Here is a 27,152-nt window from a genome sequence, read left to right as displayed (position 1 = left end):
TCTCGCGATAGTACTAAAAAAAAGTCCGGCTTTTTATTAACCCCGCCCCCAGCCGTGCTAGTTGCCAAGCAACGGTGTAGCCAACCTCCACGGCGCTGGGAGACTCGCGAGCTCGCGCTAGTTCACCTTCACAGGTCCCTCCTCCTACCCGAGCGGGCGTCCGCGAGCCCCGCCCCCCGGAGACCGCGGGCGCTCGATTGGCCGAGGAACCTCTCCAGGTGAGGGCTGAGGCCGGGGTGGGCGGGGCCTTGCGGGGCACGTGACCCGCCGGCAGCTGGTGCTCCAGACCCCGGCCCCAGAGTCGGCTCCCGCCTGTTAACCTCAACGGGTAGGTACCGGGGCCGCAGGCGGGATGGGTCTTAGGGTGGACGGCGGCTGTGCAGCACCTTGAAGGGGCTTGGCAGGCGACAGGAGGCAGGCTGCCTGGACCTTGATGAGGTGCGGGAAGATGAAGCCACGCTGTTTGGGGCAAGTCCGGTTCCCCCGCCCCCACCCCAGGCATTACCTGGAGTGCGTACGTTTAGGGACCCAGAGCCGCAGCTCATGGGTGAGTTCAGAGGATGTGCGTGGTCAGTGGAAGAACTGCAAGGTCCCTGAAGTACTGGGGGTCTTTCTCACGAGTCCCTTGTCTGGGATTGCGGAGTGAACTCGGGGCTTTCCCACTCCAGTTAAGACTCAGGACTTACCCCTCATGCTGCAAGTGACCTTGGGAAAGTTATTTACCGCCTCTAGTTGCAGGGTGATTCTACTATCGACTGCTTCCCAGGAGATGTATGGGGAGGGAGTGCGGACCAGGGGTTGAGAGTAACACCACAAGGGAAAGTGTTGGCGTCCGGGGGCTGTCCCCGGGTCCAGCTGCGGTTTTTCTTTTGGGGGACATGTTTGTGATGTTCCCACTTCTCTTCCCCCCCCCCCCCGCCCCCGCCAGAACTGAATCCTACCACTGGACTATGATTGCTTTATGATAATGAACTTGATCTAGTCACAACCCACCCCAGCCCCACCTGATGCCACTACTGTCCCCAGATTCTTAACCTGGAATCTGAGGTTAGGAGGGAACTTGGATAAGCCATTTTATTGATTAACCTCAGTTTTTTTAATCTAAAATGGGGAGAAGTAGCAATGGTAGCAAAATCTGTTTATACAGGATTATTGGAAGGATTGAAGGAGATAATTTATGTGAATGTAAACTCCTAAGTCAGCATTATAAATGCAAGGTTCTGGTGCTACTGTTCATAGATAAGGAAACAGAGGGCTGGAGATATTCATGACTTATCCTAGGGCATGTAACTATTAACTGGGAGAAGGAGAGCTGGATTTGACACTTGGCCCAGGGTTCTGTCACTTGTACCTCAGTGGTCCTCTTTTGGGCGTTCTCAGGGTTCTTTTCTTCCTTCTCTTCTTTACATTCCTTTTGTCCCTTCCAGACATCTGAAGAGTTGCAATGTCCAGGAATCCTGCCTCTTCCTCAGAACAGAACAACAATAGCTATGAAACCAAAACAAGTCTCCGAATGTCAGAGAAGAAATGTTGTGAGTGTTGGGGAAGAGGAGGGGCTGCTCTGTCCCAGGATTTTATTTTGGGAATATTGTTGTAATTCTAGACTTTGCTGCTGAGTGGGAGTGGGAAATAATTCTTTGACATGGGAATTTAAAACAAAGTCTACCAGGGGAATTTCCTTTCTGAAACAAGTAGACTCTGAAATGTCTGTCCTTGGGGCTAGACTGCTGGTGTAGCCCAGCATTTTCTTCCTGCTTTCTTTAACTGAATCTTTATCTCCTCTCTCCTGGGAGTATTTGCCCAGTCAATTGATGCAGAAGGTTAGAGTAAGTATTATACACGCAGTGAGTAAGGCAGAGTGGCAGGGTGCAAGAATTCCTTGGGGCTGATACTGTTAAGTTTCCCTTAATCTCTTGGGCTAAGTTTTGTGAGAGTGCTGCTCACAGCAGAAATTGCAGGTTGGAACCAGTTGCTCATTTCTACAGGCCTAAGGGAAATTGACCATGACATTTCACTTCTTGCCATGTCTGGGGCACTTTGCTGTCTTACAAGTTTAGTCTTTATATTTTGTGAACTATTTTCCTCTGGGGATGGGTTTCACAGGAGCATTTCCATGCCCATCTTTTAGACAGAGACAACAGGTGGGTTTGCAGAGAGATGAGGTGGTATTTCCTGTCCCCATGATCTGCATGCCTAAGCATCCTTCAGACTGCAAGACTGTATCGCCCAGGTCAAAAGGTCCTGGGCATTTGGTCCCCAGATGTTTTGGGGAAACTCAAGGAAAGCTAACTCTGTCCCTGCTTCCAAGTTCCCTTGGAACCCTACCAGTGGTTATATTTATCAGCAGGTGGAAATAGTCGACCAGCATGAGACTTGGGATCATCTCATGTTCCAAACTTTCCCCAGAGTATCAGCCTTGATGTCATGCCTGTGTCAGTCTCATGATTAATGAAGATCATCGTTTTTCACCTGCCTATCACTGATGAAGCTTGCTGGGGTTTGGCTGCAGCAGAGGTGGCTTGTTTGGGTGTGATCCTGGGGTTGGTGCATACAGAAGACCTGTATGATTAGTGTCTTCTTTCTCTGCCAGGGCAGGAAGCCAGGTACCGAGGGCAAGCACCCTGTGGAAGATAGCTACTATAGCACGATGTTAGGGTGTAGCCTCTGGAGTCAGACTGCCTACGTCCAAATCTTCTTGTTACTACTTCCTAGCTAGGTGCTTTTAACCTAGTTGCTTGTCTGCCCCATGCCTCAGTTTACTTTTTGATATAATGGGGATACTAATAGTATCTCTCTCAGTGATATGAGAATTGAATGCGTATATATAGGAGAGCGCTTAGAAGAATGTTGGGCCTGTGGCTAAACTGTGTTATTTTTCACTGGTGACAATTTGCATGTTGTGTGTGTTCCTGAAGCATTATATATAGATTGAATTATGTGGTAAATTCTGTGCTGGAATCTTACTATTTAAAAGAGCCCTGTAAAGAGTCATATTTTCAGTAAAAAGTGTTTTCTCCTCTTGTTTGACAATATGGTAGCCCAGATTTGGGGGTATGGAATGCATATCTTAAAGAGAGGTGCCCTCATGTTACTAGGACACTTGAGTCCAAAAAGGGCAGAGAACAGTTGGTTCTAGTTGGGGGTGGGGAATTGATAACCGTGGGAGTCATGGGCCCTGCCCAGTGCCCAGTGTCAGCTCTTCTGGCTCTGCTTTTTTCTCCAAAGGACTCTCCTACCTGCCTTCCTAACTTTTTTGCAGCTTTTTTGTCTTGTGGTCTTTTGATTAGTCAAGGAAACAATAATCCCTGGTCTCTTTCCGTTCTCTAGACTCTAATTCTTGATCTCTCCTTTCCAAGTTCTACCCTCATCTTCCCCATTGGAGGCATCTGGGTTCTCCTGAAGCTACTGTCATTCATTTACCCCACTTTGTTCTCCTTTCGCATTTGGACTGTGAGATTTTGAAAGCCACAGTCCAAGGAGAAATACAGTTATGAAAGTATGTGTTTATTTCCCTTTTCTCTGTTACTTGCCTGTTTCTTGCAACAGGTTTCCCAGTCTGCTTAGTGTTCATACCCAGCAGCTGCTTTATTAATAGCTCACTCATTATCCCATTACTGCTAATTACACCTGTTTGTTGGCTGACTTCGACTCTGGGAAGTGCCTGAACTGGAGGGCTGTAGAATGTCTTTAGAGAGCCAAAGCCTCCAAAAGAGCATTACTGAAATTTCAGCTGCTCCCGGGATTGGGGAGAAGGGGGGTGGTGCTGGCTGAGGTGCCCTTAAGGTGCTGAGACAGCTGGTTTCAGGGCTCAGTGAAAGCAGGAATTAGGGGTAGCCGGGGAGGTCCACCTGGTTTTTTTTCTTTGTTTCTTTTGTTCTTTGTTATTTTGAATAGGTCTGGAACAGACAGGTTCTCATGAATCTTCATGAGACAGATTCATATGAATCTTCCCCTAATTACAACACAGAAAGAAAGTGAAAAGCAAGAAATTTCTTACGATTTTGCCTGTGCCTGTTAAGTTTGATTCTTTCTAAAATCTTATTCTGGTATATCCTGTTAGTGAAAATAGGTTCACACTGTACATTTTTTGTTCTGCTGCCATCTCTCCCCTGCTCCTTTTAAAAACTATATTCTGGACATTTTTTGTGTGTTGAGGAGTTCAAATTTACTTCATTCTTCAGTTAGCCTTGTATGGATATTGCCTCTCCCTGATGGACGTTTACATTGTTTCCAGTGTTCCTCCATCACCAACAACAATTTAATAAGCATCCTTGCATATATACCTTTCCATTTTTGTGCCAGCAGCTTTCCTGTAGAAATACTCTGAGGAAAGACAGACACTTTGAAACACTCATCAGCATTCCTCAAAAGTTCTGTATTGTTAGCAGTTTTTAATATTCCAAAGTACTTGATAAAAATTGGGCATTAAGCTATAGTTGCACTGGTTAACTAAAACATTAACTTTCTTAGTGTTTGGCTGCAGAACTTGGATATATTAGGCTTATCAGTAAAACGGCCAGACATAATTGGCAGTTTTATGACTTCTGATGAATACAGAGGGGGTATTACTAATGAATCACATAGGGCAGTATATTTCAAAATATTGGGGTTATTGAGAACAAGAAGTAGAAGATGACCTTGAGCATGAGAAAGCCAGGAACTGTGGGCTTTCTAGTCTACCCTTCAGGTTTAGATTATAGCTCAGCGTTGTGCTGGCCACTTGGTTCCCTTTGTCAGGGGCTGACAAGAGCTGGTGTCTAGGACTAATTGGACGGTCATGAAACTGGGAGTCTGGTCAAGGCCCTGACCTTGACTTTCTATTGCAGGACTGTGGGCCAAGCTCTTCCCTTTTCTGGGCCTCAGGTTTTCTGTCTACAGGAGGGAAGTTTTCACATGCTCATTTCCTCTAAGTGTGTTTGTGAAGGAAAATAAGTCTAAGGTTGAGAAAGTGAGTTCAACCTTGCATAAAGAAGGCAGAAGAGAATTTCAGCTTTGAAACAGCTTTCCAAACTTCGTCAACAGATATGTTATAATATGGGCTTCCCTGGTAGCTCAGCCGGTAAAGAATCTACCTGTAATGCAGGCGACTCCAGTTTGATTCCTGGGTCGGAAGTTCCCCTGGCGAAGGGATAGGCTACCCACTCCAATATTCGTGGACTTCCCTGGTGGCTCAGATGGTAAAGAATCTGCCTGCAATGCAGGAGACCTGGGTTTGATCCCTGGGTTGGGAAGATCCCTTGGGGGAGGATATGGCAACTGACTGCAGTATTTTTGCCTGGAGAGTCCCCATGGACAGAGGGGCCTGGTGAGCTACAGTCCATGGGGTCGAAAAGAGTCGGACATGACTCAGCAACTAAGTACAGCACAGCACATGCTATAATCATATTGTGTCTGAAATTAATCAGCGTGAAGTGTGATAGTTTTGTTTTGTAACAGGCAAGACAGAGTGTTCCTACTATTACTGGCGCGGTGCTTTGAGATAGAAAGTATGGTTTTGTTTTGTCCTCCCGGTAAATGAGCAGCCATGTCGCAGCAGGTATGTGTGGGTGTGTTGCAGGCAGAGGGGGAGCTGTGCTGGGGGCCGCCAAGGGGAGTCCTTAATGCCCCGTGCTTCCTTTTGTTCTTAGCACTCTCTGTCCTGTTTGGTAAACATGGAGCAGCTGGTTCCCTGGCTGGCTTCAGAGCATCTTCCAGGGATCATCAGTTCATTTTCAGCTTCAGGGAGGGTAAGAGGACATTTGGGGGAGGTACATAATGGGCTGGAAGGTGTGGGCCGAGCAGCACTGGAGGTGCAGGTAATGAGCCAAGCCACGGGGATTGGAAAGGGAGCTGGAGAAAGTTAAGACTCCTGAAACCTGAGGCAACTATCTGCCTGTTGGGGGTCAAGAGGTCAGGGATTAACATCAGTGAGGCTGCAGCACGGCATTTGCTTGCCCTTGTGCTCCCTGTTGGGACAGAAGCGGAAATCACTTTTGCTGCTCATCCCCTACCTTGGAGGGGCTCCTGCTCAGGCCCGGGAGTTTTCCATGTCCCCAGTGGGTGAAGGGCTAAAAGCCAACTCCTCGGACCCCAAGTCTGGGCACCCACCCCTCGCTCACTGCCAGGGCCCTGTTTGGCTACTGGCTACTTTTTGCCAAACACTCCTAGGAAACTCTCTTCCTTCCAAGGTCTGTTCTCTACCCACGCCCCTCTGCCCACTTCTCCCCTGAGACCTTTTTACCTTCACTTCTCTAAAAATGAAAGATGACATTCCCATCCAGTTACCACCGGTTTGCTGAATTGTTTCTTAGCCTTCCAGGGTCGCCTTGTCGCAGGGAAGAGAAGCAGCAGCTACCTGCTGGATGCCTTCTGGAAGATGACGGTGCACACGACTCTGTCCCACGTGGTCTGTGCACAGGGCCTCCCTCGTGGGAGACGCAGAGCCCGAGTCCCTCCCGATGACCTGCGTTTGGGTCTTGGCTCCAGGGCTGTGACTAGCAGCGTGCAGGGCCCTCTTCCACCACTCCTTCCTGGCAGGGTGGGCAGGGAGGGGCTGTGAGTAAGCCGATCCTCATCAGAGGCTCTTTTTATGGAGAAAAGCGGATCCCAGTGACTCAGTGTATGTTCTCAGGCGGGTCACCTGGCCTCTGAGCATCTGGTTTGCCCCTGCCTGCCCAGGGAGAGCTGTCTGTGTAAATGAGCATTCTTGAAATCTGTTTTCTAAGGAAGGGCAGACCAGTGGCTGTTCTGCTTCGAAACTGTCTTGCTACTGTCTGGGCCTCTGAGGCAGGCTGGCCGTAATGCCCTCGTGGGCCAGCTTTACCACGATGTTCCTGAGGTCTAGTCAGATCCCGTGTTATGGAGGCTTTGTGCTGTGCGTGCTGAGTTGCTTCAGTCGTGTTTCTTTGTGACCCTGTGGACCATAGCCTGCTAGGATCCTCTGTCCATGGGATTCTCCAGGCAGGAATACTGGAGCGGGTTGCCACTGCCTTCTCCAAAGGATCTTCCTGACCCAGGGGTCGAATCTGGGTCTCCTGTGTCTGCAGGCAGGTTCTTTACCATCTGAGCCACCCAGGTAGGCTTTGACACCATCTAAATCATTTAGAAGTTCTGGCTTAAACTCGTGGCCTGAGCACAAAGGCCCAAACAGGTAGAGGGCAGGATTTTTTTTGATCCTCAAGATAACTCTTGCCTGTGGCTCTGAAGAGGTGGATGGGATCCTCAGGAGAGACAGTTTGTTGGATGTGTTACTGGAGCCAGCTCAGTGCTGCACTGGTAGAATCTCCAGGCCCAAGGCCTTCCTCCATGGCGCCGTCACCCCGTGTTACTAAATATTCTCAATGCTGAGGAAGATGCTATGGCTACTGTCTTTCTATTCCTGGCCACTTTTTTTTTTGATTGTTTTTTTTTTCTTTTTCACCTTGTGTACCTCTGTGAAGACCTTGGGCAAGACACATCTTAGTTTGGGTACTTTGTCTTTTAGGAGGTTTACCTCGGTTTGCTTTTCCAGTCCTCTTGGACCCTGGCCTCACTGAGGTGTATGAGAATCAAACCAGGTTCTGATCATGAAGGCTTAGGCTCCTGCACACTCTTTACTTGGCCTCTCATTATTTATTTCTGTTCCATTCCATTTCCCTTCAGCATGGGCATCTTACATGACAAACTCTCCAACCCTCATCGTTATGATTGGCTTACCAGCCCGTGGCAAAACCTACGTGTCCAAGAAACTTACACGCTACCTCAACTGGATTGGGGTGCCCACCAAAGGTAGGTGCAGCTGTGCATTCTATGGGAGAGGAAATGATCAGTTCTGGGCCTCCCAGGCCTCTGGGGGACTTTCTGTCCCTGGCATCAAGGTTACAGGGTGCTCTTGGCAGCAGTTATGGTTTTTCCTGGTTTACTGGCTTTATTCTCTGGCTATACACTTGTTCCTCCTGGCCTTGGCTAGATTGGCTTAATTTGGGGGAAATACCTTTGATAGGAGTATTAAGAATTAAGTGAGTATAGGGCTTTACATTTCCAGAGCCCTTACATCTGTGTTATTTAGCAGTATCCCTGTGGAATAGCCGAAGTGGCTGAGAAAATTGAAAGTTACATAATTTAAGACTTGTCCAGAGTCTGTTAAGTCAGAGCTTGAACTTAATCTGATTCTTGTATTGTTGCCAGCATACCATGGTGCTTTTTTCAGTCCCCTTGGCCACTCTGACATTAGACCGAGAAGTTCGCTTTGGGACATTGTATTGTTTCACTGCTAAAGGGTGTGGGTGTCTTCTGCAGTGTTTAATCTTGGGGTGTATCGGCGGCAAGCAGTCAAGTCCTATAAGTCCTATGACTTCTTCCGGCATGACAACGAGGAGGCCATGAAGATTCGCAAGTGAGTCTTCTAGGCCTGACCGCCAGGGCAGCCCTTCCTTGGCCATCGTGAGACTGCATGTCATGGGGCTTGGTTTCCTTTTTAGTAAACACCTGGTGGGAATTTTAAGTGGAAATTACCCACTGGGCGGATCACTGTGGACTTGGGTGGGTAGAAGAACAGGACTCAGAAAGTTGTGAGTGTTGCTGTAGGCAAAGCCTCCAGAGAGTGAGACATGTACGTGGGGCTGGGCAACATGAAAGATCCAGGAAGGTAGAAGAATAATGGGGAAGTTGAAAGGTCCAGTTGGGGAAAGCTTTTGATCCGTGGGGAAGCTGAACAGAAGGGACTCGACCCCTGCGGCACCCCAGAGGTTCGCATCTCTGACTGTGCCTGAGCTTGGCTTTGCCTCAGTCCCCTGGCTAATTTCCTCTGCTGTCCTGGCAGACAGTGTGCCCTGGTGGCGCTGGAAGACGTGAAGGCGTATCTCACGGAGGAGAGCGGGCAGATCGCGGTAAGCCTTACCTGCCTCTTTCGCGTCTCCACCCCTGCAGCAGCCTAGCTGCACCGCTCCGCCCTGGGTCCACCTTGGTGGGATTGTGTTTCTCGGTCCCCATTCCTCTGCCTTGTGGGCTCTCTTCCCAGGTGTTTGATGCTACCAATACCACTCGAGAGAGGAGGGACTTGATTTTGAACTTTGCCGAGGAGAATTCCTTCAAGGTAGACCTCACTTTCACTTTTCGCTTTCATGCGTCAGAGAAGGAAATGGTAACCCACTCCAGTGTTCTTGCCTGGAGAATCCCAGGGAAGAGGGAGCCTGGTGGGCTGCCGTATATGGGGTCGCACAGAGTCGGACACAACTGAAGCGACTTAGCAGCAGCAGCAGCAGGGTCTGCCTCCAAGCTGGAGGAAGAGGAGGGTCGGTGGAGGTGGGGAGTTAGCCATGTGTGGACCTGCTTGACTCTGGTGGGGAAGGACAGGGCTGGACACCCGATTCTCTCGTCTTGGTGCCTTACCCTCAAAACTTGAATGTTTTCTTTCAGTTCCTTTTTCAGTTCCTTAGCATGTATGTATGAGGCCCTGGGGATATGGTAAGAGCTATTTTTAAATGAAGAGCCCTTGAAGGCCACTTTCATGAAAGAAAATCTCCGGGGGATATGGTGGCTGGGGTGGGGCAAGTGTGAACGTGTGCTCTTAATTGACAGGCTGGCCATTTTTGACTCATTGATCCCTGCCTTCTCCCCCTGGGCAGGTGTTCTTTGTGGAGTCCGTGTGCGATGATCCTGACGTCATTGCTGCCAACATCCTGGTAGGTGAGCCCCCTGTACACATGTCTCTATGCCTTGCGTGTGTGTGTTGGTGGGGGTGGGTGGAGAGTCAGCTTGGTAATGAAAGTGAGAGATAGACCTGTTTAGCAGCACAGGATGAGCTCTTAGATCTGCCAGGACCCCATTTTATACTTCTTGACGCTTTCCTTGGGAGAAGAAGCAGGCTTTGAGGAACAAAGTAAGAATCAGCTGTTGAATATAGAGGCTCAACTTAAACTGTAGGAATCCTGGCTCTGTGTTCTGGGTATTAGCTACGTGCTAAAACCTAGGTATGTTCTTAGAATGGATCAGACTCTTCATTATCTGTCTGGGCCAGCTTCCATGAAGGCTGTCTGCCCACCAGTGGTCTAAGGTTCAGGTCAGCGTTCTGGGCTCCTCGCTGGGTGTGGTCACAGCTCATACCTGTTGCCCATCTGATGGCTGTACCGTGCTGTGCTGATGGACGTCCATGCATTGTGTCACAGTGGTACTCTCCCAGCAGTGTGGGGCCTTGCCGAGGAGGTGTCTGGTCCAAGTCAGCCAGGCGTCAGATCATGCACTTTATTCTAAGTGCCCGTGGGGAGAAATTGAATCCCATTCTGTTTTCCCAGGAAGGTCCATGAAGGGATCGGGGCCCGTGAGCTGCTTCAGCTGTGTGACTGCCTCTGTCCTGCAGCCAAGGGCAGGCGCGTGACTCCCCAGTTGTCTCTCCCTTCTTGGTTGCCAGGGTCACAGGACGGGGGGTGGGCGCTGCTCAATGAATGGGATCGCCAGCACTCCCGTGAAAGGCCTCTTCTCTGGCCTTGCTTTGCTTTATTTAGCAGTGGCTGTTTGCAGAAGTGCTGTTGAGAGCAGACCTGTGACCGGGCCCTGCTCTTCCTATGATTCCAGGAGGTAAAGGTGTCGAGCCCCGACTACCCTGAAAGGAACAGGGAGAATGTGATGGATGACTTCCTAAAGAGGATTGAGTGCTACAAAGTCACCTATCAACCCCTTGACCCAGACAGCCATGACAAGTAAGGTTTGAGGCCGAGGTCTGAGGGCCGAGGCAGGGGTTGCATGTGAGAAAGGAGCCTTTCTCACCCTGTCTGTAGTCTTCCTCTGACCATCCAGACCTGTGTTTACATCATTCCAGGGAGAAAAGATATGGCTCTGTGGCCTCTGAATGGATTGAATCTTACCCTTGAACACCAGAGTGGTTTTTTTTATCATAAGTTCTTCAGTTGTGTGCTCTAGACTATGATTTCTCAACCTCAGCATGATGGCCATTTTGAACCGGATAATCTGTGCCGTGGGGAGCTGTCTCAGGCACTTCAGGAGCTTTCGCAGCACCCCTGCCCTCTGCCACTAGATACCCATAGCTGTCCCAAGCTGTGGCAATCAAAAAGGTTTCCAGATTTAACCAGATGTCCCCTGGGGAGCTAACTCACCCTTGGTTGAGAACCACTGCTCTAGATCAGTAGTTTTGAATTGGGGTGTTGTAGCTCACCCCTTTAAGGTGTATAATCAGTTTTTGATCAGTTTTTAAAGTTTATTGTGTATGTGTGTGTGTGTATATATATATATATGTATATGTGCACATATATTACATATGTAAATAACATAATATGTCAATTTATTTTGCATGAAACATAATCTATTATACATGTGTAGGAGGTTTCCCTGGTGGCTCAGTGGTAAAGAATCCTCCTGCCAATGCAGGAGACCTGGGTTCGTTCCCTGGGTTGGGAAGATCCCCTGGAGGAGGGCATGGCAACCCACTTCAATTTTCTTGCCTGGAGAATCCCATGGACAGAGGAGCCTGGCAGGCTACAATTCATGGGGTCACAAAGAGTCGGACACGGCTGAGCGACTAAGCACCTCACCCCGCCCCCCCCCACACACACATACACACACACACAGACACATATGCATGTTGTTGTTGTTTAGTTGCTCAGTTATTTCCAACCCTTTGTGACCCCATGGACTGTAGCCCGACAGGCTCCTCTGTCCATGGGGATTCTCCAGGCAAGAATACTGAAGTAGGTTTCCATGCCCTCTTCCAGGGGATCGTCCCAACCCAGGGATGGAACACAGGTCTCCTGCATTGCAGGCAGATACTTTACCATCTGAGCCACCAGGGAAATCCAAGAACACTGGAGTAGGTAGCCTATCCCTTCTCCAGGGGGTCTTCCCAACCCAGAAATCAAACTGGGGTCGCCTGCATCATAGGTGGATTCTTTACCAGCTGAGCCACCAGGGAAGGCCATACATATGTATACGTATATATCCATATATATACGTACATACACACACACACACATATATACCTATATATATGTATGTGGCTTTTATATATTACTTAGTATGGCAGTACCTATCGGCAGTGTGGCCTGGAATGCAGGTTAAGTTGATGTGTGAGAGCAATAAGAGTTGTAGCAAAATGCCAAGTCCATGTTGAAGAATGATATGTGCACAGGGAGACCCATGAGAAGGTGGTCTTCATAAAAGCATGTAGTCAGAGCAGCTCTACTGAGATAAGAATACAGCTCTGCAGCCAAGCAAATGGTGAGTGTGCATAGCCCATTGTTAAACTGCTTCCACGGTCTGCTTCATGCTTTTAGTCTTTCAGTTCCTTCGAGTGTGTTGCCCACAATGTTAGTGTTTGGAGATGTTACTTAATACAGAAATTGAAAACTGCTGCTCTAGATATGGCATAATAGTATATTCTTCAGTTAGCGCAAAGTCCTACATTGAAAAATATTCAAGAAGAATATGTGTGTGTGTCTGTGTGTGTGTTTATAGATGTTACCTCTGGTGGTAGGGCTATGGGTGGTTTTTATTTGCATCTTTCTTTAAAAAAATTTTTTTTGGAATAAGCAGTTACTGTTTCGTAAGTAGTTTTGCTTATTTTCGGCTGTGCTGGGTCTTCGCCACTTGTGCAGGCTCTTTTCTGGTTGTGGCGAGTGGGGGCTGCTCTCTAGTTTGGGTGTGGGGGCTTCTCTTGTTGCCGAGCACAGGCTCTGGGGTACACAGGCTCCAGTGGTTGTGGTGTGAGGGCTCAGCAGTTGTGGGCTTTAAACCATAGGCTCTGTGGTTGTGGCACACGGGTTCCGTTGCTCTGTAGCTTGTGAGATCTTCCCAGACCAGGGATCCAACCTGTGTCTCCTGCACTGGCAGGTGGGTTCTTTACCACGGAGCCACAAGGCAAGCCCAACACTTGTTATTTTTATAGTGAGAAAAATTCCATGATGGCCCCAGAGCAGGCTTTGTGAGCGCCTTTGAGAAAAGCTTGACCGATACGTAGACAGAGGGGATGCGCAGAGACGTCTGTCTCTGGTTCTGCTCCCTCCTCCCTGCCCCTCCCCTCGGGAGGTGCTGTACTCTAATTCTGTCTTGACCACCTGAGTTGGATGCTGTGCTTCTCAGCAAACTTCAGGGTTACCAAAATCACCAGGTCATCTAGTCTAGCCCCTGAGGGGAAGCCTGAGTTCTGCTCACCACACTTAGCCACGGTGCCTGGCACAGGGCGGGCACTGAGGATGTGGTGCTGCCCGACGAGGCGTTCAGGGCATTTTGCCGCACCGTGGTTCTGAGGACTGAGTGACCCATCTCTTTCCACTTGGCTCCTTCCACGTGGGTGGGGGTATCGTGGGAGAGATGGAAGAGCCTCTAGGAGCCTCAAGTCACTCTGCAGATCCTTTGCCCTTCTGTTATGCTCAGATTTTCATACCCAGGGGATTTTTTTTTCCCTGCTTTGTCCCAGGGATCTTTCTTTCATCAAGGTGATAAACGTGGGCCAGCGATTTCTCGTGAACAAAGTCCAGGACTACATCCAGAGCAAGATCGTCTACTACCTCATGAATATCCACGTCCACCCTCGCACCATCTACCTTTGCCGGCATGGAGAGAGCGAGTTCAACCTCTTGGGGAAGATTGGGGGTGATTCAGGCCTCTCAGTGCGAGGAAAACAGGTAAGTAGTTAGCCAGCAGGCTGGATTTCCCCAGCTTAGGGTGAGAAGGACGTGCTGGAGGTCATCTCTTCGATCCCCTTAACTTCTTACTGAATCCTATTAGGCTTAAGTTGCGATTTCAGTGAAGAGACGTTTTCTTGTTCATGGATTCTAGCTCTGCACTAGCGGAGAAGGCAACGTCTGTGGGGTCGCACAGAGTCGGACACGACTGAAGCGACTTAGCAGCAGCAGCAGCAGCTCTGCGCTGGACGGTGCATAACTTGGAACCATTTCTACTGTGATCATTCAGCTATCAGACATTTATTGGGCTCACCTTGTGTGCCCAGCACAGTACAGGCTGCTCTGGTTGAAGTTCATTTCCTCCTGGGTTTATTATAACTATGTAGCACCTTTCAGAGTTTGATTGAGGTCACGCACATTGTCCTTTTTAGGCTGAAATGACAGTCCTGTGTGTGTGTGTGTGTGTGTGTTCTTTTCGACTTCACCATGCCTGGTGTGCAGGATCTTAGTTCCTCAGCCAGAGATCAAACCGGTGCCCCCTGCAGTGGAAGCATGGAGTCCTTACCACTGACCACCAGGGAAGTCCGCTTCTGTGTTTTCTTTTACATGTTTTGTTTCATGGCCCAGTTTGCCCAGGCTCTAAGGAAGTTTCTGGAGGAACAGGAGATAGCAGACCTCAAAGTGTGGACAAGCCAGTTGAAGAGAACTATCCAGACTGCGGAATCTCTGGGGGTGACCTACGAGCAGTGGAAGATTCTGAATGAGATTGATGCTGTGAGTAGGAAGGATCTGATGGCTAAAGCGCCAGTTAAGGTCTCCTGTTCAGGCTGGAACACTCAGAAGTCACCATGTGGGCTGTGCTATCTAGAAAACTAGGGTTGCCAAGTAGAGGCGTTGAGGAAGCTGAATCTGGGGCCGGTCTGAGGAGGAAGTGAGAACAGCTGTGTCCCCAGTTGGGGCTTCCCGCTTGCCTCATGTGCCTGCGCCAACACAGGAATCAGTTTTTGACATGGCCTCTGGCACCTGGGGAGAGTGAAGCTCCAGTTGGTTCCGTCATATATTTTCCTCCGAGGAAAAGGAAATAGCTGACAACTCACATCTTGTCTGATTTCTGCTTAGGTCACTCGGTCAGCTCTTCTAGAAAAGTCCTTTCCAAATTTGCCTTTGTGTTTCTCTGTCCTTGAGGTCAGAAGTAGACACTTCCTTTTCTTTCCTTCCTCTGTATACTTTTATGCCTCCTATAAGAATTCCCCAGGGCCTCCTCCCCTGTTTCGCCTCCTTTTTCCTGCTGACTTTTCTTGACCTCTCAGCTCCCCAGCCACAGGAGAAAGCAGCAGCTTGAGCTTGAGCCCTCATTCTGTGAATCAGTCAGTTAAAGTGTGTGAAGGAGAGGGAGCTGGCTCAGTGCCTGGTGCTGACGACTGATATTCCTCAGGGTCAGCTCTTCATCTGGGGGGCTGTGTGTGTCCGTTCCCCTCCCCGAGCTGTGTGGTTCCTGCAGGGCGTGTGCGAGGAGATGACTTACGCGGAGATTCAGGAGCAGTACCCGGACGAGTTTGCGCTTCGAGATGAAGAGAAATATCTGTACCGATATCCTGGAGGGGAGGTGAGATTCCTTCCGGTGGGGCGACTGTCCCATCCTTTGCTTGGGGTTTAGCTTTAATTTGGGGGGAAGGATTGAATGTGAGTTTGGGGACCTTCCAGGGGTACTTAAGGTATCACTTAGTTTTTCTTCCTACTTTTGGGTCCTGCTGTGTTTAATTCAGCTCGGGCAGTGAATTTGTTAAGATCCCCAGGTAAGGGATGACAAGATAGCTTCTGTTGTTGAGTATATTTTAGAATCAGCAGAGTCTTTTTTAACTTTAAAAAAAAAAAATACTTCTTTATTATTTATTTGACTGGGTTTGGTCTCCGTTGCAGCACGTGGGATCTTACATTGCGGCAAGCGTTGGGTGCACAGGCTTCTCTCTAGTTGTGGCCATGAGCTTAAGCTTCCCATGGCATGTGTGATCTTATTTCACTTCAATGACCAGCGATCAAACCTGCATCCCCTACACTGGAAGGCTAATTCTTAACCACTGGACCACCAGCGAAGTCCGCATAACTTCTTTTTTTTTTATTCTATCCCCACCCAAGCAGGTATAAGTACCAAGTAAATATCTGGGGTATGAGGATTTTCCTGTCATCTGCAGTGTTTACAATGGCTTGCTGGTCTAAGTGGCTTTTATAGTCTAGGGATTTGTGAGGCAAAGGGAAACAAAATAACCTACAGGGTCTAGGAGATCCCTAGGAGCCCTACACTCTGCTTACTCTGTAGGGAGAAAAAAAAATACAAAACACAGGTTGCGTTCAGATTTTCTTTTCTTGATGTGCAGTTTTCTTGGTCTGCATATAGCTCTTGAAGGGTCTGAAGATTCTCAGGCGATACCGGGGATGGGGGTGGTTAGCAGGTGACACGAAGCTGCTGAACCTCCAGGAGGAAAGCCATCTGGGGAGAAAGAAGCGGCCTCTGAACTCTGGACACGGCTACTGACTTGGCTGCCAGCTCGCGCCTGGCCTCCGACCAGCCCGCTCCGTTTCCCCTGCAGTCGTACCAGGACCTGGTGCAGCGGTTGGAGCCTGTCATCATGGAGCTGGAGCGCCAGGGCAATGTCCTCGTCATCTCCCACCAGGCTGTCATGCGCTGCCTCCTGGCCTACTTCTTGGACAAGGGCGCAGGTGCCATGGGGGGGTGGGGAGGAGGCTGGACTTGGGGTGGCACCAGGTTGCCTGGCAACCAGACCTCCCCTTCTTCCACTCAGACTGGAGTGCATTCTTCAGTCAGCAGTGCAGGGCTCCCAGCAGCCTTGGGACCAACTCCTCTGCTGGTGCAAAAGACCCCAGTGGAGAGCGGCTGCTGCTGGGGATCTTGGTCCTGCTTGGCTGGAGGAGTAGCGTTGAGCTCACATGCCTGGCAGCAGTAGAAAAGTGGTTGAACATTCCCGGCATGTTACTTTAGCTCTAGGGAGGGTGGCGTCTTAGAAGCATCTTCATCCTTGGAATTCGGGGTAGACAGGTTTCTGGGGTAGCGGTAAGGAAGTGCTCCTGTATCTTTGATACGTCCCTTCCTTCCCTTCCTGATCTTCCTGCACTGCTGAGAAGGCTGCACACTGACCTCTGGTGTACCCACCTGAAGCGCAGTCTTCCCTTTGTGGGTCCCCTGGCCATAGCACTTAACTTCTGTTCTGCCTGCAAGGAAGGATCTGAAGTGGGCTTATTTCCTTTCTGAGCCACTCAGTAGTCTGGGTGGCTTTCTTGGAGGCCGTGTTGATAATTGTCTGGGGTTTAGAGGAGGAGTTGTCCAACTCCAGATCAGGATAAAGAAAACTCATGAGCCCCTTGGATGCTCTCTTCCACTAACTTGACCTTGTTTCATAATACTGAGATTTCCTCCACCTGGACTTTCTGCTTTCAGATGAGCTACCATACCTGAGGTGCCCTCTCCATACCATCTTCAAACTTACTCCCGTGGCCTACGGTAACGATGAGCCTGGGAACTGGGCAGGAGGTGGGGGTTGGGGAAGGTCAGGATTTTTAAATTTTCTCTGAAGTTTGCCTAGCAGTTCACTCTCATCACTCCTGTATGCCGGAGGCTCCCTCAGTGCCTCCCATGTTTGAAAGGATGTCTGTATGTATTTGGGAATATCTATGTTCTTTTATTACCAAACTGAAACGAAGGGCTTTTTCTTGCAGCTTTTTTTTTTTTTTTCCTGAAGTCCTCTCTGTTTTCTCAGGGTGCAAAGTGGAAACAATTAAACTCAACGTGGAGGCTGTGAACACTCACCGTGACAAGCCAACTGTAAGTATTTTTCCATGGATGACATGGAGGTTCCCCGCCACCTTGAGTCTTGAACCTTTGACATCGAGAGACTGGGGTTTCTTTTATGTCCAGAAGGAAAAACAGATCCAGAACTCATGTCCTACGTAGTCTGCTTACTTCCAAGAGGAAGAGATGTTGGAATTACTATTTTTGAAAATTAGTATCTCTTTCATGAATCTTAACCTTGACAATTGGCTCTTGGAAATCCAATGAAAAATGGAAAGTGTTGGCAGAAGTGAAATGCAAATCCCTCCCCCCACCCCCCCGAAAGTGCTCCTTTTGGAAAGTTGGTTCTTGGAAGGTGGGGTCAGGAAGTGTAGGTTAGTTCCTAGGTCTGCCCTGGTAATCTGAGTGATCTTAAATAAGCCCCTTCCTTTCTTTGAGCCTCTCTCTAGCTTCAAAGTGTGATGCTCAAGGAACTTCTCCCCCCTACAACCCTTAGCTTCCCGGGGCTGGGGGACTAGGCCATGGCCCAGGTCTTACGAGAGAGCCTGTCTGCAGAGAAGCAGGAGAGGAGAAGGCTGTTGTGGTTACAAGCGTTGTTTAACCTTAATGAGTGAGCTTCTGGCTTGGCTTTCATTTGTGTGGTGTCCCTCGTTTCCAATCAGAACAACTTTCCCAAGAGCCAAACCCCTGTAAGGATGAGAAGGAACAGCTTTACGCCTCTGTCCAGTTCGAATACAATCAGGCGTCCAAGAAATTACAGTGTTGGGAGCCGGCCCCTCCAGCCCCTCAGCCCGCTCCGTGCCCTGGACACGCAAGAAGGGGCCGACCAGCCGAAGACCCAAGTCAGCATTCCGGTGGTGTAACCGTGTGTCTCCCTCCCATCCTGGCCCCCTGCCCTTGTCACTAATCACCGAGGAGTCATGTCACCTCCAGCCCCCACACCCCCTCCCGGCCCCACACCGTGAATCTCAGCAAAGAATGTGAGGTCACGTGTTTCCAGACCAACCTTAGCTAGTCCGCGGTGTGAGCAGTCTCCCTGCCCCAGGGGCAAGCTTGCGCGCTGGGTGTTTCTGGACAGGTTGGGGCGGTTTGGAGGAGGAGGAGAAGGGCTCCCCTCTCTGGGGGTGACTGGCGCAGCTGGGGCTGAGGCTGAGCATGCCATATTCCTGTCCATCCACGGTGTCTATAAACTCAGTCTCGTCCCTGTGTTGGTAAAGTGGGGACAGGGTGGAGGGGGACCCGGAAGCCCCTCTCCCCTCCGCCTTTGTCTCCCCGAGGTGTGCTCCCCTCACCGTCCGTGCCTGCCTTCCTTCTTCCCCCTTCTCATGTCCCCTTTGGGTTGTCTGGTGTGACACGTGGCCTCGTGTGTCTGTTGAGGACGGGAGGGGCGGTGGGTATGAGGGGAGTCTGGCCTCTGTTGCTGTTCTCTGCAGTGGGCCTTGGTGGATCTGGCCTGGGGGAGCCTTTCTTTCCCTTCTCCCTTCATCTGAAGTCAGGTCCTGCAGGGTTCAGCCCAGGCTACAGAACATCCACAGATGTTCTGAAGCCTGCAGGGAGACATAGGATGAGAATTCTTGTCCCCTTTCATGAGAAGCAATCCTGAAGTCTCCAGTGCCCTGAGGGAAGCTGGCTCTTGGTCTGTGGGAAATACCTTGGTTTGTCCTTTTCAGACGTAGGTGTCTAGGCTGCAGCGGGGTGAGGTTTAGGAGAGTAGACTGGTCTCTAGCTCTTGCAGGGCCCTTGGACGGCAGGTATCCCTTTTCTCCAGTGGCTCCCAGCTTCTTTGCCAACCACAGGAACTTTCCTGCCAAAGCCCGTGACCCCTGTCTGGGACTGTTCAGAAGGACAGAGTTAGATTCAGGAATCATTGCTGAGGTTTGAATTGCTCAAGGGAAAGGCAGAGAAGGGTTCACTAGAGCTGCTTGCTGTTTTTTAGTAATATTCAACACTATTCCTTTATTTAACTTAAAAAGGAATATTCAATATTGAATATCAGTTTTTAAGTTAAAAAAAATTTCTATATGAACAAATTTCCCCCAAATGTTAAAACCTAGTGTTAAATTTAATCTCTCTCACTAAAGGTACTGTTTTATTTCATCTTGATGTCCAGAGGAGTCTTGGAATCCAGTGGGATCTAGCTCTTACTATTTACCTGTATCATTTAATTTTCTCTGCAGGGTTAAACTGGAAATGCTTAGAGTAGTGATTCTTAGCTCCTTGGTGGCCTGCAATGGCACACCCCCCACCAATTTTGTATACAAAATATGTGAATACATGTATGTGTATTTATCTGAAAGGCAAGTCTAGGTTTCTCATGATATTTTTAAAAGAGAGAGAGGACTCCCTACCTCAAAGTTATCAATCTGGTTCTTAGAGGTGACCAGTGACAGATAGTTAGCTGTTTGCCAGGGATGTTCTTATTTGGTAATAGGAGACCTTTGATAGCATCACTGACTCAATGGATGTGAATTTGAGCAAACTCTAGGACACAGGGGAGGACAGGGAAGCCTGGTGTGCTGCAGTCCCTGGGGTTGTAGTCGGACATGACTGAGTGTCTGACCGGCAGGAGACCTTTTGTTGTGCTTCTCATCTAGCAGTATTCATAAGAATCCCCTATAGAACCCGTGAAACATACTCATGCCTGGATCCACTCTAGGCTTAATTCTGACTCTGTCTCAAGGATTAGGGTCTTTAAATAGTTTCTCTGATGATTCTGAATCACACTCCATTTTATGATGTTGGTTGGAGAAACACTGGGGCAATGGTTCCTTGGACAAAGCGTCAACCGAGGAATTCTGAATTTCTCATAGTTCTGAAAGAACAGTTCCCTGGAGTTAGCTGTGTGAGCTGATCACAGTATCAAATGAAGTCACCCCTTCACTGTTACTTCAGGCAGCAGCCTGTTGAGCTTTTACCCTTTGCATCGCAGGGCGATGGGGAACAGATCCCTACATCATATGGATGACCTGTGATAGCAGCTGAGAGTTTTAAGCACACTGGAGAGAAGTACTGAGATGAAGCTTGTGGGATGGTAAGGGTTATCATCACAGGCAGCTGGCTTGTGACCTTGAGTCCTTTATTCCTACATCCTAAGTTGGTCAGACATCACAGCCAGTTTCCAGAGGCCACTTGCCTAGATTCTGCTCGAAATTGCCTTCCAGACATAAGAGAACCTGCTCTTCCTGTTGAGGCATTATATAATGTGTTCTTGGTGTCCGTGTTTGTGGAGTTTCGGGCTGGGTGGCTGGTGGTGGAGGAAGGAGACACAGAAACAGGAGAAAAAGTCCTTGCCCTGAAGAATGTTATTTTAGAGAATGGGCATGTAATTTATAATAAGTGAACAGTTGTGGGAGAGCAACACACTGAGTCTATGAATGTGGGTGTCGAAGTGGAGTAGAGAGTTCATTCTGCCTCTTCTCTTGTCCTGCGCTTATGAGACAAAGGGTCGGGAGGTGGGACTGTCCCCCAGGATGATGTGGTCTGGGAGATGCGTGTGGCGCTTTTGCAAGGCTGCCTTGTCTAGCTTTGCTTGGCTGGTGGCCTCTTTAGCCCAAATGGGCATTCGGTCTTTTCTGATGCTGTGAGGTGAGAGTGATTCAGAGCTACTGCATGAGAAAGAGCATTTTGATCCCCAGCTGGCTTTGGGCTGTTTGTACTCTTAGTGAGAAGAGAATTTCCTAACAAACCAGCATCGTGTTACCCTGTTATAAACCCCTGCATTAGATGCGGGGCACTGGGGCGTTCACTGGGCCCTCGGCCTGCTGATATTTTGCCACTCTCCCCATGTGCCAGTTTGCTTCCCCAAGAAGAGAAGCCAGAGGTGGGCTCAGCCTCAAAATGGACACCGGAAATTAGAACTCGACAATGGCAAGGATGTCAGCACCCTTCGGTTTCTAGAGCAAGATCCCTCCAGAGAAGCTTCAGCAGGAAGAAGTCAGGAGAGCGTAGAATGGAATAGAGCTTTTACTCCACGTATTAAGAGAAATTCTGTTCCTTGTCTTTTCTTTCCTGTTCTCCTCTCCCCTTCTGACCTGAGTGTGTGCCGTGCTGTGCTGTGCTTAGTCGCTCAGTCCTGTCCAACTCTTTGCGACCCCGTGGACTGTAGCCCTCCAGGCTCCTCTGTCCATGGGGATTCTCCAGGCAAGAATACTGGAGTGGGTTGCCATGCCTTCCTCCAGGGGATCGTTCCATCCCAGGGATCAAACCCAGATCGCCCACATTGCCGGCGGATTCTTTACCGCCTGAGCCACCAGGGAAGCCTGCATGTCTGTGTAATGGTAATACATACATGTTACTATGATTATGTCTCTAACACAAATCCTAATAAGAAAGGACAAACTCCAGAGCACCTTTTGCTGGGCTTCCCTGGTGGCTCAGATGGTAAAGAATCTGCCTGCAATGTGGGAGACCTGGGTTCAGTCCCTGCGTCGGGAAGATCCCCTGGAGAAGGGAAAGGCTCCCCATTCTAGTATTCTGGCCTGGAGAATTCTGTGGACTGTGTAAGTCCATGGGGTCGCAAAGAGTCGGACACAACTGAGTGACTTTCACTTCAGTAATGTTATGGGAGAAATAGGTGAAGGCTTTAACATTCAGTCTATTGTTAGAAAATGGGGAAAGGAAAAATCACTGTCTATTCAATTATCTTTTTTCTGCTTTAAAACTGAATGAGGAGTTCTGTGACAGATTTGAAGAGGAATCTAAAGCACATTAGACAGCTTTTTTCCCCCTGTATTGTAATCCTTAAATGGAATTTATCTCTTACTTATTATGTGTCTTGTCTTTGCTTTGGTTTGGTAAGGAGGTTGTAACCCTTTAAAAGATGCACTGTGCTAGGTGTCTGCTTTTTGTCTCTGGTGTTTGGTTCTGTGTGGTTTTTTGTCCTCCCTTCCTGTTGGGGAAGACCCCCTGGAGAAGGCAATGGCAACCCACTCCAGTACTCTTGCCTGGGAAATCCCAAGAATGGAGGAGCCTAGTGGGCTACGGTCCATGGGGTCGCAAAGAGTCGGACACGACTGAGCGACTTCACTTTCACTTTCCGCCAACCCTCAAGAAATTAGGGTTAGGAGAACAAGATATTTGTATCCTACCTAAACTAAACGGTTGAGTGTTTCCTGTGAGGTTCTGGGTGTTCCTCTTTACAACCTGCATTTGCTCTTCAAAAGCACTGGCAGTTTGAAGAAACAGGATATAGCTTTTTAGAAATAAATCCACCTTACGGTGTCTCTATGAGTTGGAGTTCTGCATAGCAGAGAAGCTCCCTAACGCTTGGCGTAGCCCAGGGACAAGGGAACATGTGTCTAATAACTGAGGGAACTTTGTCTGGGTTGTGTCGTCTTGTGCACATTCCATTGTCTTTGCTAAGCCCAGAGGCCATGTTGTGTTTGTTTTCCAGAAATTTCATAACTTTACACAGGTTTTCAGTATACATTTTAAAATATTTTAATTTGAATTAGATATTTTAATTTTCTTGGAATTATTTTAATTTTAATTTGATTTACAATTGAATCAGATTGCAGCATTGGCAGGGTTGAGCTCAAATATCAGACGTATGTCCAGGGGTTTAATTTAGACTCATGTTCAGAACACTGTATCTAGAAGTATTTATATGCTGACTGCCTGACGGACTGTGGTAGGGTCCCTATGCTGACTAACCGACAGCCTCTGCTAAGATCTGTAAACTGACGGTCTATTTTTTAATTGTACTGGTTCACACTGTATGCATGTTACTGTAATTCTCTGTCTATTGCACATGTCCTACAAAGAAAGGAAGTTTCTTCAGGGGGAAGTTCTGTACACTATGATTTTCAATAGGCATTTTCTTTTAGAGTAGCAGCCAAATTCTAGTCATTTTGTAGAAAGTGAATGTTGAACATCACTTGTAAGGTATTTTGTAAACTCAGCTAAGGAGATGCAAGCCCAGAGCCTGATATCACTGCCTTTGCTTGAAGTCATCCTATCCATTCCCCCATTTCTAAGCAGGATCTCACTTTCTGAACTGTGTCCTCAGCCTCCTTTGCGATGGGCTGTAGCATTCCACTGGATAATGCTTCTGTTTTTAGTCTGCCATCCACTTGGCTCTAAATCATAGTCTAATTAATAACAATTTAAAGGAAATTTTTGCAAAAGTATTTTTTTCAGTAAGCCTTTCACTGGGGATCCATGACTTATTGATCTTTGTACCTGAATTGTGTGTGTATATATATGTTTTTCTTATGTAACAAGAAGTAACAAGATCAATTCATTCTGATATGGTGGTAGTTTTCCTGTGGCAAAAGCAAAGGATTGGTCACCAGCTGTGCCCTTGGAGGTGCTGGGAATGAGCTGAGCACCCCTGGGTTACGATGCTCACTGGGTTATGGGCCGGGAATGGACTGAATTGGGAACCGCACCCAGTAGAGCTGCCCTCCAGGTTTCCCAGGCACAGCTCTGTTGAAAGAAGGAATGTAAATCCTTAGCAGCATTCTAATTTAATCTGGTGACATTGATGTCAAAATATAGCACTCCGATCCTTATAAGGTGTATAAATGTATTTGAAATGAGTTTTTTTTGTGTGTGTGAGTGTGTAGAATGGGTAAATAAAATTGTTGAGTAACTTGAATCTCTCAGAAGCCTTCTGGGTTTTTTGTTTTATATTTTGGGTTGTGTTCTCCACCCACTCCCCGACCCCCAAAACTGCCTCAAACTGCTTGATGATTGAGCCTCAGACAAGCAAAAGCCAGTCCACAGAATGACTGGAGTGGTGGACTGGAGTGGTGGAGGCATGGCTCTCTTGCACCACCTTCTGGGGAATATAAGAAGGACGTTATAGAAGGCACCTGAACTTTGTGTTCTGGCACCTCTGCAAGAATTAAGGAAAAATTACCTTTGATTTTTTTCAAATCATAAAAGGACTCTGTGCTGTAACTCACACTAGCAACATGAAACTCATTGTTGGGGGAAAAAAAAACAAACTTTGGAGATCACTTAGAATTTAGTGGACTGTTCCTTCTAAAATATGAGCTTCCTGTTTAAAAGAGATGAAAAATTCTTTAAAAGAGATTACAGCCAGCGGAATAAAATGACATTTAACCGCTTCTGGGATAGGAAAAACAGATGGGAGTGTGCCACTGTTCTCATGCTTTATTCCTTGTTATGTTAACAAGGAAAGAGCTCGTTAGACATGTAGGCTCTTGGATCCCACCTGAGGCCTATTGAATCAGAATCTTCCTGGATGGCCAGGCAATTCAGATGCCCCATGTAACACTTGGGAAACTGTTCTAGGGGGAGGAATTTCTCACAAGGTCGAATATTGGATCTCAGTTTATGGGAGAAACTTGGTTTCTGCTCTGCTGACCGATTTCAGGATGGACTGGGGGACCTACAGCAGTAGGGACCCTCCTCAGAAGCCAAGGAGTCCCTGCCCGCCGCAGTATTGCTTCTTTGGCCTGGGCTTTTGGCCGATGTAGCTCTGGGTACCTTAACCACGGGGCCCTAAATTGCCTTCACCTGCTTGCCTTGGGTCTGGAAGGAGTGCCTGGTCTGATGTGGTCCCAAGGGTCAGCAGCCCTGGACGAGTCCGTTGCGAGTCTGTCTGATTCCCAAGAGGAGGGAGATGTGTGCAGGTGCATCAGCGTGTCCAGCGTGTATGGGCGTGGGGGGTGTGAGCACCGGGGAGGCACTGGCAGGGCAAGGGAGGGGTTCTGCTCGACTTCCTGTGTTAGCACCTGGGTGGTGGTGTAACAGCTGTGTCTCTCTTCCTCTCCGGCTCCTAGGCAGAGACCTCGCGGGCTGCGCACAGGCTCCCGTCTTCGGCGCCCCCCACCTCGCCCTCCTGATGGCGTGAAGGCTGAGGCCAGAACGCTCCTGGAGACTGGGGTCTGCTGAAGACCTGGGCGTGTCAGCTCCACTGGGGCTGGAGCAGGAAGTCCCATGGGGCCCGGACATTCGGGGCCACCCGAGTGAGCCTGGAAAAGCTGTCCCCCGTTTCTTCCCCTCATGCCTAATGGAAACGACAGTCACCGTGAAAAGCTCGGCTTCCCTGTGACTGCAAACGTTTCACAGTCCGAGCTAATGCGTTTTGATCACCTCTCTGCTGGGTTTGGCCCACGTTGGCCAATCCTGTTCTGTTTCAGCAGTTTAACATCTGACCAGTGACTGTCCTTCGGGCTGGATACTCTTTGCCTAATGTACAGATGCAGCGCTTCAGATTTAGTTGTTGCCACATGAGAGGGCTGAACTCTTCCCGCAAACCTTTTCTGTGCTATGAGAGCTGGGCTCTGCATCCACTCCAGGTGCACAGGCTAGAGTGTAATAGGTCGCTTATTCCGTCACATTGGAAGCAAGAGGCAAATTCACCAGGTGGATGGAGGGTGTTTGAGAAATTTAGTCCCCGGAAGGTCTCTTCTGCGGCGATGGAAGAGCAGCATCAGTAGCCACCCTTTCATTTAGAGAAGTTGTTCTCGTTCCAGGCCCCTTGAGGGCAGGATCTGACTGCAAGACTCCCCGAAATGGGTGCCCTTCTGAGTTCTGTTCTGAGCAGCTATGCTCTCTGCTGATACTGACTGTGTATCTCTCTGAGTGTAAGAGGGCTGAAGTCATCTCTGGTGGTTGGGAATGAGGGATGGAGAGAAAAGTAGGGTGCCATTTGGGTCACCTGAAGACGTAAATGAAGTTTCTTGGGAATCACCTCTCCCAGGGAGTTCTTTTGGTGTCAAGAGAGGTGCAGGGAGACCTGCCCTTTTGTGAGGTCTGCTGCTGTGATACAGTATCTAAGAAAGCTGTGGCTGTGACTTTAAGAGCATCTGGTCTTCTAATCCCTTCCTCTTGGCTAGTTGTCACCATTGTAGTCTACTGGTCTGTCAAGTAGAACCTTGGTTGCCCACTCCCCCACCTCAGCGCATTAATCATGTGGTTTCCCTTGAAGATAAACCAAGTAATTATTCCCTAGGTCAGTGATTGTCAGATGTACAAATATGTCTCTGTAGATGAGATTTTAATATGCTGCTGCTCCTGAAAGAGGATATGGAAGCTCCCAAGGATACTATATCATACAAACAAAAAAAAAAAAATTTTTTTTTTTTTTTTTTTGTTAAGAATAGTAGGTTTTTAGCTTTTAAAACTTTTTCCCCCTTTTCATTCAGATGGCCCACTTGCTGGGCAAGAGGGTGAGTAGCAAGAAAAGTAATGCAATGCAGCTTTTCCCAAATGGTTCTTTAATATTGTGGATGATACAGGGCTCTGTTATCTAAGGTGTGATGCGCTGGGCTGCTGGCAGTTCAGCAACCAGCAACTAGGACCTTATTTTAATGCACAAGGCTGCCTTCAGAAAGGTCTCCTGACTCTGCTCTGTAGCAGGTAATTTTTATCTGTCTGCTCATAGCATATTGTACTGTAATGATTTTGTTCTGTGATGCAGATTTCTTTCTGCATCTAAATATATTGTCTTTTGGTGATCTGATAATGTTTAGTTATTTATTCATCCACATAAGGTATTTTAAATCCCTATATTAATGTCTGTATGTACGGTTATTTGTATTGTTTTTTTTTTGGTAGAAATTTAGGTAGTTTGAGTATTTAAGTTTAATGTCCATAGTATTACCTTAAAATTTCAGAATGTAGTATCTGTCTTCTGGAAAAGGATAATAAATACGTTAAGGCACAGTGGGTTTCTTTTGAATACTTTTTTTCATTGATTTTTATTATAAGTATAAACCAAGAGATGCATTTCTCTAGAGAAAAGTTTATCTCCTGGATAAATAAAATCATGCTAAAATTTT

The 27,152-nt window shown here is 48.2% G+C and overlaps 1 protein-coding gene across 4 annotated transcripts; it reads left to right on the top strand.

The window, feature by feature from the left end:
- The first annotated feature begins 227 nt into the window (after window positions 1-227).
- Window positions 228-27,152, top strand: PFKFB2 (6-phosphofructo-2-kinase/fructose-2,6-biphosphatase 2). 4 transcript variants are annotated; one of them, XM_040262926.1, is made up of 16 exons: window positions 228-328; window positions 1,428-1,532; window positions 7,621-7,746; window positions 8,257-8,353; window positions 8,780-8,846; window positions 8,978-9,052; window positions 9,585-9,641; window positions 10,531-10,655; window positions 13,385-13,592; window positions 14,220-14,366; window positions 15,094-15,198; window positions 16,181-16,310; window positions 17,047-17,109; window positions 17,366-17,430; window positions 18,060-18,251; window positions 25,149-27,152. In XM_040262926.1, the coding sequence occupies exons 2-16, from the start codon at window positions 1,445-1,447 to the stop codon at window positions 25,209-25,211; spliced, it is 1,608 nt and encodes a 535-aa protein (XP_040118860.1). In that variant the 5' UTR covers window positions 228-328; window positions 1,428-1,444; the 3' UTR covers window positions 25,212-27,152. The 4 variants fall into 4 exon arrangements, with proteins under 4 accessions (XP_040118860.1, XP_040118862.1, XP_040118863.1 ...); XM_040262928.1 differs by having other exon boundaries at window positions 18,060-18,239; window positions 25,149-26,459; XM_040262927.1 differs by lacking the exon at window positions 228-328 and adding an exon at window positions 338-547 and having other exon boundaries at window positions 25,149-27,036.

This window comes from Oryx dammah, unplaced genomic scaffold (assembly GCF_014754425.2).
Source record: "Oryx dammah isolate SB20612 unplaced genomic scaffold, SCBI_Odam_1.1 HiC_scaffold_21, whole genome shotgun sequence".
NCBI lineage: Eukaryota > Metazoa > Chordata > Mammalia > Artiodactyla > Bovidae > Oryx > Oryx dammah.
The sequence above is the reverse complement of the archived record's forward strand: the minus strand, read 5'-3'. Positions and strand labels throughout refer to the sequence as shown.

What these genes read in the sequence shown, in the direction of transcription:
- PFKFB2 (XM_040262926.1), top strand. Translation starts at nt 1,445, where the DNA reads ATGTCCAGGAATCCTGCCTCTTCCTCAGAACAGAACAACAATAGCTAT. An exon ending in GAGGCCATGAAGATTCGCAA is followed by an intron (nt 8,354 to 8,779) that starts GTGAGTCTTCTA and finishes CTGTCCTGGCAG; the next exon opens with ACAGTGTGCCCTGGTGGCGC. An exon ending in ACTTACTCCCGTGGCCTACG is followed by an intron (nt 17,110 to 17,365) that starts GTAACGATGAGC and finishes CTGTTTTCTCAG; the next exon opens with GGTGCAAAGTGGAAACAATT.